The sequence below is a fragment of the Centroberyx affinis genome, unplaced genomic scaffold (assembly GCF_046629955.1).
Source record: "Centroberyx affinis isolate AG114_WGS23_722 - 3 ecotype Tasmania unplaced genomic scaffold, CSIRO-AGI_Caff_v1 ptg000205l_1, whole genome shotgun sequence".
NCBI lineage: Eukaryota > Metazoa > Chordata > Actinopteri > Beryciformes > Berycidae > Centroberyx > Centroberyx affinis.
In genome coordinates, this window is record NW_027278897.1 from 386,387 (window position 1) to 400,642 (window position 14,256).

The 14,256-nt window shown below is 41.9% G+C and overlaps 1 protein-coding gene across 1 annotated transcript in view; it reads left to right on the forward strand.

The window, feature by feature from the left end:
- LOC139661320 (DNA (cytosine-5)-methyltransferase 3A-like) overlaps positions 1–13,903 on the forward strand; it is a gene marked incomplete at its 3' end in the record, with an annotated part of 28,197 nt that extends 14,294 nt beyond the window's left edge. Inside the window, exons 6-16 of the mRNA XM_071539761.1 lie at positions 282–428; positions 7,615–7,992; positions 8,745–8,903; positions 9,214–9,321; positions 9,954–10,110; positions 10,413–10,559; positions 11,334–11,378; positions 11,770–11,849; positions 12,040–12,152; positions 13,495–13,678; positions 13,819–13,903. Of these exons, the coding sequence (XP_071395862.1) occupies positions 282–428; positions 7,615–7,992; positions 8,745–8,903; positions 9,214–9,321; positions 9,954–10,110; positions 10,413–10,559; positions 11,334–11,378; positions 11,770–11,849; positions 12,040–12,152; positions 13,495–13,678; positions 13,819–13,903 (1,603 nt within the window). The remainder of the gene's footprint in view (positions 1–281; positions 429–7,614; positions 7,993–8,744; positions 8,904–9,213; positions 9,322–9,953; positions 10,111–10,412; positions 10,560–11,333; positions 11,379–11,769; positions 11,850–12,039; positions 12,153–13,494; positions 13,679–13,818) is intronic.
- Between the last annotated feature and the right edge of the window lie 353 nt (positions 13,904–14,256).

Below are 14,256 nucleotides of genomic sequence, written 5' to 3' on the forward strand. Positions count from 1 at the left end.
ACTGTGCCATCACTTCTCGCTGCTTGACCAATCACAAGCAGACAGCAGCATGCAGCAGATCAACATGTGAGTCATCTCTTTACAGGTTAGACACCCCCATCTCTTCAACCTCTAAGACCAAATTACTGACTCGTTAGCTAGAGTCTGTCTCAGTGGCTCTAGACAGAGTCGACAAAAATTGAAAATTGATGCTTCCTCACCTGACAATCTCTCAAATGCTTAGGAGGAAGAATCAAAAATTGGTAGCTAACTTTTTTTTTTTTTTTTAACACTTTAAACAGGGAGGTCGAGGCAGGCTGCGAAGGGGAGTTGGTTGGGAGATCAGCCTTCGTCAGAGGCCCATGCCCAGAGTAACCTTCCAGGCTGGTGACCCTTATTACATTAGCAAGCGGACCAGAGAGGAGTGGCTGGCCAAGTGGAAGATGGAGGTGAGTACCCCAGCTCTGCCCCAGCCACTGTCTCAGGAGGCTGGACGCCGTGTCACTGCTGACTGACAGGCTGGCCGGTCTCGGACTAGAGCTGCCGGGGTTAAGACTAGGACTCGTGGTGTGTTCATGGCCAAGTGTATTTGATGGGTCATTTGATATCTCATGAAGGTACCATTTATTTCAGTGGATTTGCAAGGCCCTTGATTCAATTGGTTGACACGTTTCCTGGCTTTGTTTTGTCTGTTGTCGCGGCAACGGAAAAATCACTGCAGCGTCATAACATCGAGTGGGTGCCTTGACTTGATTTGTGCTTTCCGGATGAAAATGCCGCTGTAATTTTAGATTTGTATCATTCTGGCTGCTAGGTTTGCAAAATGGTTTTATACTCATGTGTAAAAAAAAAACTGGTTGTAAAATGTGTTGTGCATAAGTGTACAGCTTTGGTTGCTTCCAGAGTGAACACACAACCCTGCGTCTCAAATGTGGCAGCCTATCCAAGCACTGATTTCATTTCACACCATTAATAACTGTTCTCCAAACAACATGATGTAAATCCTTGTAAATGTGCCATTTCCCGCGTTCCTCGCTACTTAGTCATGTTAGATGTTACTCCTGGTAGTAATGTGATGGAGTGCGACTTTGACTGTTACATAATGAGGTGTCTCCATAGTAACATGATGGGGCCTTCCATTTCTTTTGCTTCCCCACCCCCTCAGCTCTCCACTGGAAAGGGCTTGGGGAGCAGCCATAAAAATGTCTGGAGGGAGGAAATATTGCCAAATTAGCAGGACATGCTGGGGTCTCACAAGTGAAATGTCGTAAAATACTGGGGAAGTAGGCAGTTCACGTTTTCCAAATAGAGGTGGATTTTCTTCGAGGGCTCTACAAGCCTAAGATTTAAGGGGATTTGCAAGATGCAAATTCTGTGTGTGCCTGTTTTTTTTTTCCTTTTTTGTTGTTTGGCCCATTACACGCTTTCATCTAATATGGACAAAGATTGATTTGTTTTGGCATCACAGCCCCTTCCTGTGGACTTATAAGGTGTAGCCTGAAGTTGTTCTGGTCCTGTTGTTGCCGCAGAGCATTTTGCTGGAGCATGTTGCTGGAGCGGTCGCTCTGGGAGGACGTGGTGGCTGAAAGGGTTAGTTTAAGGAGGAATGAAACCCTGCTGTCTTGCACTTTCTCCGGGAATGGGATCACTCTTTTTTATGTGCCTTGTGTTACAGAAGACTTCTCCGTCTCTCACTCCCACCCCCATTCTTTTCCTGACCCCTCCCCCAGCTATGGAAATGAACTCTGTGCTATGGATATGAGGGTGAAGATGAGGTTTGCAGCAAATTTCCAGCCCTGCTTGCAAGACAGCCTCTTGGCTTGCTGCCAACATTTTGCAAGTCCTCTCTAGCCAACCAGAATTCCTGTCGGCAATCACCTGACCCTGAATTCCCAGACAAAGAAATGTTCATGCTTTCTTTTTTTAAGCGATCTCTTCTACCCCTAGAGTGGGGGTAAAAAAATTCAAGCCCCACACTGGAATATAAGTGTCGCGCGCTGGCGTGTATGGGTATGTGCACTGCATTGTTTGTTTGATAACACAGTGGATAGTGTGCATGTGTGATTAGCCTGCTTACAGCGAGGGGAATATGCTGACTTCAGGTATTTCCACGAGAGTTGTTATGGACCATCTGCTCTGCACAGCTTAAAGGGAAACCATCTCTTTAAAAAGGAAGAGTGAGCAGGCATTTGCAGATGTGTAGAGAAAAAGTTGCTCGCATGAAAAAAGTTTTTTGAGGAACGACATGATCCCATGGGGTGAATGTGCAGAAGCTATTTCTTGTTTCATAGCAGTGCCTAGAAATATCAGTGTGGTATCTCTTTTTAGACCAAATATATTTACCCACAAATATATTTTTTTTATAGAGCCACCGTGATTGCACCTTACATAACAAATTTGTTTTTGAAATAACAAGCCTATATAACTGATTTATATGATGTGATAGCCTTTATGTTCTGATATAGTTTATAATGTGTGTTTTGCACAGAAAATGCTTTTTATCTTTAAACTTGTACTGACATGGGTTTTATCTGAAGTATTGATTAGAAAACTGGGAGAAAGTTCACTTGTAGGCCTGAAACCCCTGCACCGTTTTCCTACCCAAATCATGTACTTTGTTCTCTTTGAAATGTGAATGCAGTGTTTTTTTACTTAAAAGTTGACATTAGATTTACTATAAGCACTCTAATTTGATTACTTGAGAGCATTTTAAAGGCTTTTGGAGTCATACAAGCAGACTCCTGAGGGAGCTTTTTTAACAACTCCACTTGTGGATTCATGGGGAATTATGTTTATGTATTCATGGCTGACCCTGTAATATTCCTAATTATCTCTTAAAAGGACGTAATACAATGAGAACCAGATGGCCTCTTTTGGTGTGACCCCCCAAGGCCACTAATGAAATACACAGGCTTTGTAGAGATCTGTGCTAAAATCAGGCTAATGAATGCAGTAGCCACATTGCTGCACAACAGAACAGTAATGTGCCACTTCAGGAAAATTTTGACAATATTTCCACTTGGAAGCAGCCCTTCCAAGAGTCATGATCGGCGTTTGCAGCGTTCACGTTCATGATCTGATGAGTCGTCCATGGTGTTAACTACACCTGTCATAACTTGAGGAAGTTTTTATTTGTCTGCAGTTCTGTTCAACAGATAAGCCTAATTCTTTAAAGTGAGAGCGCTGAAGGCATATCTCACTGTATAATCCATCAAACAATTACACAAAACAGCCCCCGCTGTGTCTCTCTTGCCTGTTGCGCATGAAAGAATACTGTATTCAAAGGTCAATCTCTTTTGTGTTGCTTCAAAGGCTAGCTGTCATGTTGTGTGAGGAAGTAATGTTCAATGACAGTTTATTTCATCTAACTTTTCCCTTTAATCAAATTTTGCAAAATGCTTGTTTGTTTTGATTATGTCATCTTTCCTGATACTTTAAACATATTATTTTTTTCTAATATTTTCTTTGTTTGAAGCTTGCTGTCTTTGTCCCTGTACTAAATGCTACAAAGACGCAACTTTAACTTGTAGCAATGTGAGTTTTCAGGTCAGTTGCATAGGGGCTTTGAATCAGTTTTGCAGTGTTTCATCTCAGGAACTACAGCGGTGGCTCTTTAAAAAAACTGAGAATATGCCTAAAGACAATGACTACAAATAACCAGTTTTTGTCTTGAAAATAACTGAGGCTAACCAACTAATGTGACATTTTTGTTCACATTATGAACAAAGACGATGGTTATGTCTAAGAATAGCTCAGATTGGAAACTAATGTGTCTTCTTCACAACTTCTGATACAAACAAAAATAGCTGTGTTGAAATGCACACACCCCAGAGACCAGTATCTTCTCTCTTTTTTTCTACCTCCCAATGCACTCCGTCACCCCTTGAGCCCTCAGGGTATCATGCTGTACAGACCTCTAAGTCAGATTATCCCTTATTGTGCACCCAACATGTCTCTGCACTCTGCCAGCGGCCTAAAGGGCTTGTGTTTTCACTCTTCTACTATCCACAACAAAACCCATGATTACTGTAATTTTTGATTACAGTAACTCAGTTTCAGTTTTCCATTGTATTCATATTTTACATAGTTTGCCCAAGGAAAAAAAGTGTAGATATTTTAAATGTGGAGTTATATTGTTGTTTAAACATGGTGCCCTCCTGCATGTACATATGTATGTGTGGTGTAATTTTTGGTATTTGTCTTTGACATGGCGTGACAGGGGATATAAGTGCTGGTATTTCTGAAGTTGTCAGTGACGGGCAGGCGTGCGTAAATGATAAAGACCGCATTGTGTCTCCAGTACCTCCTTTCCTATTTTCCCCTTTAGACCCGGAGAGCCTGTCTTGCTGGTGTAGCTGCACACACACTGTGAGGCCCCCGAAAGGGGGCATTTACAACTGGGAAAAAGGCCAGAGACAAATATCTGGTTCTTATAGCCACTGTACTCTCTCTCCTCCCCCCACCGGCGTTTTCAGAGTCACTTTCCCATTGGCTCAGAGCAAAAGTAACCACAGGCTGCACCCTGGAGACAGTCTTACCCTAAACACACCAAAATGGACACTGTAGCAATAGCTTAGCTACTTTATTGCCATTTACAATTCTCCCAATATACCTATAACCGCTGGACACCACAGATGAATTACATCTTTCTGGATTAAATTCCTAAAACCTTTCTTGCAATCACTGTCAGTCGGTCCATTTCTTCCCATCTCTACCAATGGCTGCTGTTCTGACTTGCAGAAGTGCTAGGTTGTTTCTCCAATACACGTAACGAATTTACCAGTTTAATTGACATTTGTTAGTTTTTGCAGTTTACCATCTGGAACCACACATCCAAGCATGCTGTCTAACACTGACTCCAGTGTGCTTGTGCTGGAGCCAAGAGGCCTAACACATATGGCCCAGGGCTTTGAACCATCCATCCAGCTCTACAGTACAGATATTTATAAACCACAGCAGAGCCTCTTGATTGAAGAGCACATGTTTCTACTCTGCGCCGTAACCCCTCCCCACGCTGTCTAGCACCACCTCCCCTTAAAGGCCCTATTGTTTACGAGACACACTGGGAGAGAGGCCGAAGGATTGTACTATACCCCGGCTCTCTCTCTCTCTCTCTCTCTCTCTCTCTCTCTCTCTCTCTCTCTCTCTCTCTCTCTCTCTCTCTCCTCCCTCTCTCCCTCCCTCCCGCTCTTTCTCCTCATCTGCTTTTGCCTCTCCCCACACTGGACATTTACAGTATGTGTGAGACCTGAGAACCTGAGAAAGATTTCAGGAAAGTAAGCACAGCTGTGCACAGCTTTCACGTGTAGCCTATAGTATGAGTAGCATGTGTTTACATATGTGACTGTGGGTATATATTGTGTGTGTGTGTGCGTGTGTGTGTGTGTGTGTGTGTGTGTGTGTCCATGTGTATTTTAGAGAGTGAGAGAGAGGAAGAAGAAAGTTAGTGTGTGCATGCATGTGAGTCTTCATGTGTGTGTATTTAGAGAGAGAGAGAGAGAGAGAGACATCAGAATGAGTGCAGCTGTTGGGGATTTACTGTGAGAGGCTTAAGTCCCGGCTGGGTCTTGTCCTCTCTGATCGACCTAGCGGTTCAGTGTCAGGTACCACAAACCCAGTGAACTCTCCAGTGAAGCCCTGGACACTATAGAGTTACTGTACACACTGCTATTGATGAATAGGCCTTACAGTGAGAGATAAAGAAATGTTTACACAGCTTTAAAAGTTCCACAATCTAGATTTTTATACAGTAGAGATGCACGTGAAGTCATTTGGGTACTTGTGTGGTACAGCTAAATCTCTAGTGATGCTATCGGTCTCTGTTTATACCTGTTTGTGTTACATATTCTTCAAAAAGTCAGTGTGGTTAACATCATGGCAGGCAAGATAGATGATTGCATTTGGTGCACTGGCTTATAAATCTCTCATTTGGATGGGAGTTTTACAAGTGAGGGACAAGTTTGTACCCAGCTAGCATGTTGTTCTGCTTAGACCAACCTCTCCTTGTCTGTCTTTATAGTTGCTGTACACACTGATGATGAATAGACCTGACAGTCAGAGATGAAGAAATGTTTACACAGACTTTAAAAGTCCCACAATCTAGATTTTATACTTATGTACAGTATGCATGCACTTGCGGCATCCGTTTACTTGCATCTTACAGCTAAATCACTCTGCTTCAGCCTCTGTTTATACCTGTTTCTATTACAAAGTTACTAATTCTTTCAAAAGTCTGCATGGCTAACATCATGATAGGCCAAACAGATGATTAAGTTTGGTCCACTTACTGAAATCTGTCGTTTGAATGGGATTTTGCAAGTGAGGGACAAGTGTGCACCCAACTAGCATGTTTTTTTTTATGCTCAGCCCCACCTCTCCTTTTCTGTAGAGTTACTGTACATACTGCTATTGATGAATAGGCCTTATAGCCGGAGATAAAGAAATGTTTGCACAGACTTTAAAAGTTCCACAATCTAGATTTTTATACAGTCGAGACACACGTGCGCCGTTTGGGAACTTGTGTGGTACAGCTAAATCACTAGTGATGCTATCAGTCTCTGTTTATACCTGTTAGTATTACAAAGTTACTAATTCTTCAAGAAGTCAGCATCATGGCAGGCAACATATATTTGGTTCACTGGCTGAAAAATCTGTCATTTGGATGTGATTTTACAAGTGAGGGACAAGTTTGTACCCAGCTAGCATGTTTTTCTGCTTAGCCCCACCTCTCCTTGTCTGTCTGTAGACTTACTGTACACACTGCTATTGATGAATAGACCTGACAGACAGAGATAAAGGAATGTTTACTCAGGCTACAGAGGCCCCACAATCTAAATTACATACCTTTCTACTGTATACCTTCTATAGTACAATTACACATAGGCCATCCAGGTATTTGTACAGCTAGTAACTGGCTAGTAATGCCATTAGTCTCTTTTTGCATTGAAATGCAATTCATTCTTATTATTTTACAGTCTGTTGACAGTGCCGACTGCCAAATATATAAAAGTGGACTTGACTAACACCATGACAGGCTATTAAAAATGTAAATTAGAGTTTCTACACTGTTCTTTTGCAGTTTCCCTCCACTTAGCCACACCTCTGTCTGTGTCTACAGAGTTACTGTACACACTGCTGTTGAGGATAAGGTCTCAGTCAGAGATAAAGGAAGGTTTACTCAGGCTTTAGATATCTCACAATTTAGACGCCATGCCATTATATAGTTTCGGTACCTCTACTCTCACTTATTTAACTTGAGATCATGGTTTAGAGTCTGCAGTTCACCTGCAATTCACCTGTAAAAAAGGCATAAAGACAAAAAAATGCTACTGTGTATTCTGTTACTTCTATATCATAAACAAATAACTTTGAAGTCGATGGTGTGTGTCTGCTCTGAAAGCTCAGTTCTCAGTTCTGAAGATGAAAGTGAAATGAACTGAGGTATATATAGGTTGCATCTGTTTTCTTCTTTCCCCTCTTTGGTATTTATGTTATTTATTTCATTATTTGACTGGAAGAAACACAAGGTATACCTCTCCTTGCCCGAGCCTGTCCACAATACAATGTTTCCTTTTACTGTCTGTACAGTTTCCGCACCACCGCTGACATCTCTGCTGTGTTCGGGTTGTGTTTCAGGCAGAGAAAAAGGCCAAACTGGTGTCAGCGATGAATGAAATGGAGGACAACGAGGAGATGGAGACAGAGACCCAGAAAGAAGAGGTGTCAGTAATCAAGCACCCGCTGCCCTCGAAGCAGCAGCAGCCTCCGCCACAGTCGCTCTCTCAGCCTCAGTCCCAGCCACAGCATCAGCAACAATCACAACCATCGCCGCCACAGCAACAACAGCAGCAGCAGCAGCATCAGCAGCCGCAGCAACAGCCGCAACAGCAGCAGCAGCAGCAGCAGCCCACCGACCCCGCCTCCCCCACCGTGGCCACGACCCCCGAGCCCGTGGCCATCGGAGGCGGAGACAAGACGTCCCCCAAGTCTGCAGACACTGAGCCCGAGTACGAGGTAAAATCAACACGGGCGGAGGGGTCAAGGAGATATCGAGCTGGAGGCAGAGACATCGATTAAGCCCGGCTGTGGACTAACAGGATTTTTTAACAGACATCTCTATTGGAAAAGGGATTTAGTCTAAGGCCAGGGTTAATCCGTGTCAAGTAAACCAGCCATTCTTTGTTTTGGGAAGTTATTCTTCTGTGGTGGAATTGTCAGCTCTAAGTCAAAGTATTCATCTATTAATTTGTTTATTCAGTTAGTTGTTTAGTTAGTTAGTTGCTTGTTTATTATTTTGTTTATGCATTGATTTGTGCATTTACTTATTAATATATTTATTTATTTGTGCATTTATTTATGCATATTTTTGGCATTTCTTTTTTTAACCGTTATTTAACCAGGTAGAGTCTCATTGAGATTAAAAATCTCTTTTGCAACAGAGACCTGGCCAAGACTGCAGCAATTAAATATACATAAAGTTACAGATAATACAATAAAGAAAATAACTTACAAAAATAGAAACATAAAACTCTCAAAATCAAGTGCAATACAATTTGAATCGGGGGTAAGAGAGCTACCAATTTAGACACAGCCACATTTATCTATATATGCATTATTTATGCTTTTTCTTTTCATTATCTAAGGCCTACCATCCCAAATAAAGATACTGAGTCAGAGAGAAGTCCAGAAGTGGAGACAGACAGAAGTCCAGAAGTGGATATTAGGTGAATCATATTGATCTCAATGTTGCTTTTATTTGGCTGTAGGATGGTCGTGGTTTTGGCATCGGGGAGCTGGTTTGGGGGAAGCTGAGAGGGTTCTCCTGGTGGCCGGGCCGCATCGTGTCCTGGTGGATGACGGGACGGAGCAGAGCCGCCGAGGGGACCAGATGGGTCATGTGGTTTGGGGATGGAAAATTCTCAGTGGTGAGTCCTAAGAAGCAATATTTAATACTCCTGTCAGGTGGAAATGTTGTATCAGGAATTAAGCAAAACAGCCTTGATTTTATATTGATACATACATTTGGTTGCAATACATAATTAACATTTTTATAGTATTTTCTCAACCTTTAGAAGACCATGTAATTGTTCAGTTCAAGTAAAAACATGAAAATCACCAATCACTGGAGTTATAAGCTTTTCACCTGACAACAGTAACATGATTTCTTTTTTCATCTTTTAATGCCAGTGCCCCAGCAGTGAACAATAATTGTATTTTCTGTGTATCTTCACCCAGGTCTGTGTAGAGAAACTCATGCCTTTAAGTTCTTTCAACAATGCCTTTCACCAACCAACCTATAATAAGCAGCCCATGTACAAGAAAGCCATCTATGAAGTGCTGCAGGTGAGCATAAGATTACAGTGGTTTTCAAACTGTTCTTTTCAATTAGCATTACTGTTTTCTACACCCCATCTAGTCATGCATAATGGCCTATTAGACTGAGTTTATTGGCTTCAGAAATTATAGAATGAAAGAGATTCTTTATAATAGCACATTTAATAGATACAGTTGCTAATGTAGTTCATTAGTTAACTGACTTCAGGACTATTGGTCCGCAGCACCGCATAATTGTTTTTGTTCCTTCAAGGATGTCATCCTTAGGCAAAGATGATTGTTCATACACTATCATACACTATCATTAAAAGTGTATGATATCCTTGTGGAGAGGGATAAAAATGGTATGAACGCTCCTGCAATTACTGTAATTAACAGAGGCTGGATAGGAAAAGTTCAATTTCAAAAGGAAATGTCCGCTATTTGAGTGAGTAAGTGAGAACTACTCTTAGGAATTGATTGATAGCACAAATGATGGTACTTTTTGAAGGATAATCGGTAGCTTACATCCCCGGTTGACAAAATGACAACACTGGATCACACTGGACCCTATTTAGAGACATGATAGACCTACACATGATGTTCTTCCAAAATGGATACCTAATATTTTGGAAATTAAATCTTGATATATGTGTTCATAGGTGGCTAGCAGCCGGGCAGGCAAAGCCTTCATGGCCTGTCCTGACAGTGATGAGACAGACACTTCCAAGTCAGTGGACATGCAGAACAAGCAGATGATTGAGTGGGCTATGACAGGATTTCAACCCACTGGACCCAAGGGCTTAGAGCCACCAGAGGGTAAGAGGAAATCCAGATGAAGCCTTGAAGCTTCAATTTCTGATCTTGTGTCTCACTTTCTTGCCAATAGCTAGGAGTGCTGCCAATCTACATTGCCCAAAGTCCCTTGTGTATCACCTCCCTTATACTTTGTTGCAGCTAAATGCTGCTAATGGACCACTTTAGCTTTAAATTGCACTCAGAATGATTAGAGGAAAACACCCAGGAAGAAGGAGCAATTTTTCATGACTAATTAAGCAGTTGATTGAATAATTCAAAATGTTACCCGCAATATTAATTGTCTGATGTGCTGTGCACCCCAGAGGAGCGTAACCCATATAAAGAGGTTTACCCTGAGATGTGGGTGGAGCCAGAGGCAGCAGCCTACACACCCCCTCCAGCCAAAAAGCCTCGCAAAAGCACAGCAGAGAAGCCCAAGGTCAAGGACATCATTGACGAAAGGACAAGAGGTAAGGTGCCTCATTTATTGGGTTAAACAAGAGTCATGAACCCTATATCGCTTCCCTTGGGGAGGACTCAACTGAGCTGTATTTCAGAGTAAGTGGCCGGAGAGGCAGCAAATGGACAAGAGGTCCATTAGTGTGGCAGATATAAAAGGGAGCACCAACCAATTATGTGACGTCATCAGGTATAAAGTCTGGAGCTGCTCCGTAGACAGTGAATGGGAGTTTGTTTGTGTTTTTATTATTAATATTACTGTTGATTCTGAACTGGAAAATATACCTTTATTCCTAGCAAATCTCCATAAGTGCTCCCCCAGTCACATTTAGCATATTTTCTAATTAATTGTCAATGGAGCAGCCTCACACTCTGTACCTGATAACATCACAAGTTTAGCATCTTAGTTCTCTGGTTTGCCATCGGGAGAGTTGTTCATGTTTACAGATGACTGACTGTCCTAGACCACAGCAATAAGGAATACAGGAATTCTGAAATTGAATGGTGTTCCCCTTTAATTCTCTTATTGATGGGAAGGCTTAGAAATTTGCTCAGCCAAGCACTGGGTCATTAATTGTTGTGTTGCTGTGTCTAGATGTATTAGGTATACTATCAGTATGATCTGTTGGTTTAGAATACCTTAAATCAATATGTTAAAGCTGAATGGATGGTTGAGAGGAGACTAATTACAAGCTGTTGACCTCACAAATGGATTGTTGAGAGTAGAAGAATAATTGCAAGTGTTAACCTCCATTTCTCATTAGGTTTTTGTGTTGTATTTTCAGAGCGGCTGGTTTGTGAAGTGAGGCAGAAGTGCCGCAGCATAGAGGGTAAGTGATGTGCCCTCTGTGTGCTCTAGCTCCCAGCAGCGCCAGGGGGCCTCTCCGGGGATAAACACCTAGATGGGTAGATTACACTTACCCTTGATGGTGATGAGCAAAACAGCGGATACGTGGCTGTGTTAATAAAATGATAAAAGAGTAAAGAAGAAGAAATAACATTTCCGTGATTTCCGTTGCCATCCTGGCTCTCTTGTGTGTTCTGTCCAAACATATTGGCTAAGCTTATGAGATCTAGACTCTAGCGTCACAGCTGTTCAAATAATTTCATTGAAGTGTGAAGTTCAGAGCATGGCGGCAGAGTGTTCACACCTCTGAGGCCTCCGTGAGAGTGTGTGCTTTGGGTTTGTTAAATACTGACATGCCGCGTTTCTTTTTACAGACATCTGTATCTCCTGTGGAAGTCTGAATGTTTCCCTTGAGCACCCGCTGTTCGCTGGAGGAATGTGCCAAAGTTGTAAGGTAAGCTGTGATAGAGGTCATTAAAGAGTATAGAGTCAAGGACTTTAACTCTAACTACTGTGTCGTAAAAAACACCGCTCCTTTCAAAGCTGATAATAAAGTGAACACATTTCAAGTACCAGCAGATGTGATCTCATAAAATTAATATGCTGCACTACTTATTTCTTGTTATTTTGCCACCTTTTTCCAGAACTGTTTCCTAGAATGTGCTTATCAGTATGACGATGACGGCTACCAATCATACTGCACGATCTGCTGTGGGGGGCGGGAGGTCCTCATGTGCGGAAACAACAACTGCTGCCGGTGAGGTTTCTACTGTGTTCTACTGTGTTATCAGGGGCGGCAGGCTGACCTGAAGTGATTAGACAGACCAAAACAGCCAGTGTGTGTCCATCAACAGCTACATGTAAATGTAAATCATCACAATCTGTGTTATTGCAGTAGTTTTACTTTAAGGCAGTTATGTGTATGGAGGAGCAATATGTGTATACAGTGGTAGGCAGTGCCATGGCATGTGATCAGTGGAAACTATACAATGTATGTAAACATTTCTATTTACAGAACATTACACATATGTAGAAATATACAATAGAGTTTTTTGTAGTTACGTCACATATTTCCTAGCAACCATGTCTGGCGCCATCATGGAGGTCCAATGGAGAATTAGCTGTGGCTCAAAAGAGAGAGAGAGAGAGACCTGAAAAAAGATTGTAATGTGTGTGTAGGTCAGTTCAATAATGTAATAAGTAAAAGTGAATAGTCCTGTAAGGTCGATTTGTATACAAATCTAGGTTACTGTGACGGGGGAAAACTTTAGCCCTTGCCGGTCTGGTTCTAGTTTCTGCTCCAAAGCGCTACAAATTGTAGCTTGAGAAGCTCAGTTAAACAAACAGTTGGTTTTTGGCTTTATTAGCTAGCTAACAAGCCAAGACATTATCTAAACATAAACTTGATCAGATGTATCCTGGTGAAATGATCCCATCAACAGAAACAGCATGGAAAAAAAAGGCCAAACAGTTGAACAGCTGCCTGTTGGATCTATCTATCTATCTATCTATCTATCTATCTATCTATCTATCTATCTATCTATCTATCTTTCTATCTATCCGTCTGTCTGTCTGTCTGTCTGTCTGTCTATGTATCTGTTTTTTAACCTACCTACTTACACATCTATCTATCTATCTATCTATCTATCTATCTATCGATCTATCTATCTGTCTGTCTATGTATCTGTTTTTTAACCTACCTACTTACACATCTATCTATCTATCTATCTATCTATCTATCTATCTATCTATCTATCTATCTATCTATCTATCTTTCTTTCTATCTATCTATCTATCTATCTATCTATCTATCTATCTGTCTGTTTGTCTGTCTGTCTATGTATCTGTTTGTTAACCTACCTAGTACTTACACATCTATCTATCTATCTGTCTGTCTGTCTGTCTGTCTGTCTGTCTATGTATCTGTTTTTTAACCTACCTAGTACTTACACATCTATCTATCTATCTATCTATCTATCTATCTATCTATCTATCTATCTATCTATCTATCTGTCTATCTATCTATCTGTCTATCTATCTATCTATCCAGCCATCCAGCTAAGTGTATTACATAATAAGCCTGCTCCATCTGTGTCCAGGTGTTTCTGTGTGGAGTGTGTTGACCTCCTCGTGGGGCCCGGAGCGGCCCATGCGGCTATTAAAGAAGACCCCTGGAACTGCTACATGTGCAGCCAGAAGGGCGTGTTTGGCCTGTTGGAGCGCCGCACCGACTGGCCCTGCCGCCTCCAGCACTTCTTTGCTAACAATCACGACCAGGATTTTGTGAGTAATGCACCTTTAGGGCTAAAATCCCAACACCGGCCTCACACAGAAGAAGAAGAAGAAGAAGAAGAAGAAGAAGAAGTCTTTTCATGTGTGTGTCTGATGTTTTTTTCCCCCCCTCGCTCGGTGTCGTTTTTCAGGAACCACCAAAGCTATACGCCCCAGTCATGGCGGAGAAGAGGAAGCCCATTCGTGTCCTGTCGCTATTTGATGGCATAGCAACAGGTTAGACAAGAACTGGATTCCCCTCTCCCCTCTACACAAAGTCCCTGTCTGTACGAAACACTCTGCTTCTATCGGGTTACACCAAACTGCCCCTGTCCTCGCTGAACACATTGTAGTGCTTTCTATTGTAGGACAGCACACAAATGCACAGACTGATCTCACTTATGAGAGATACGACTGAGCCATAAATGTGGGATTCACTTAAAAATGTGGAATAGGCTCAGAGGACTGTAGGGATTTTTCACACTTGGGCGACTAATGGGTTGTGAGGAGGGAGCGAGGGAATTGCGCTTTTTTTAGTGTAGGAGACAGTTTGAATGATTGTTTCTTAAAGTCACAATGAAATTAAAAAT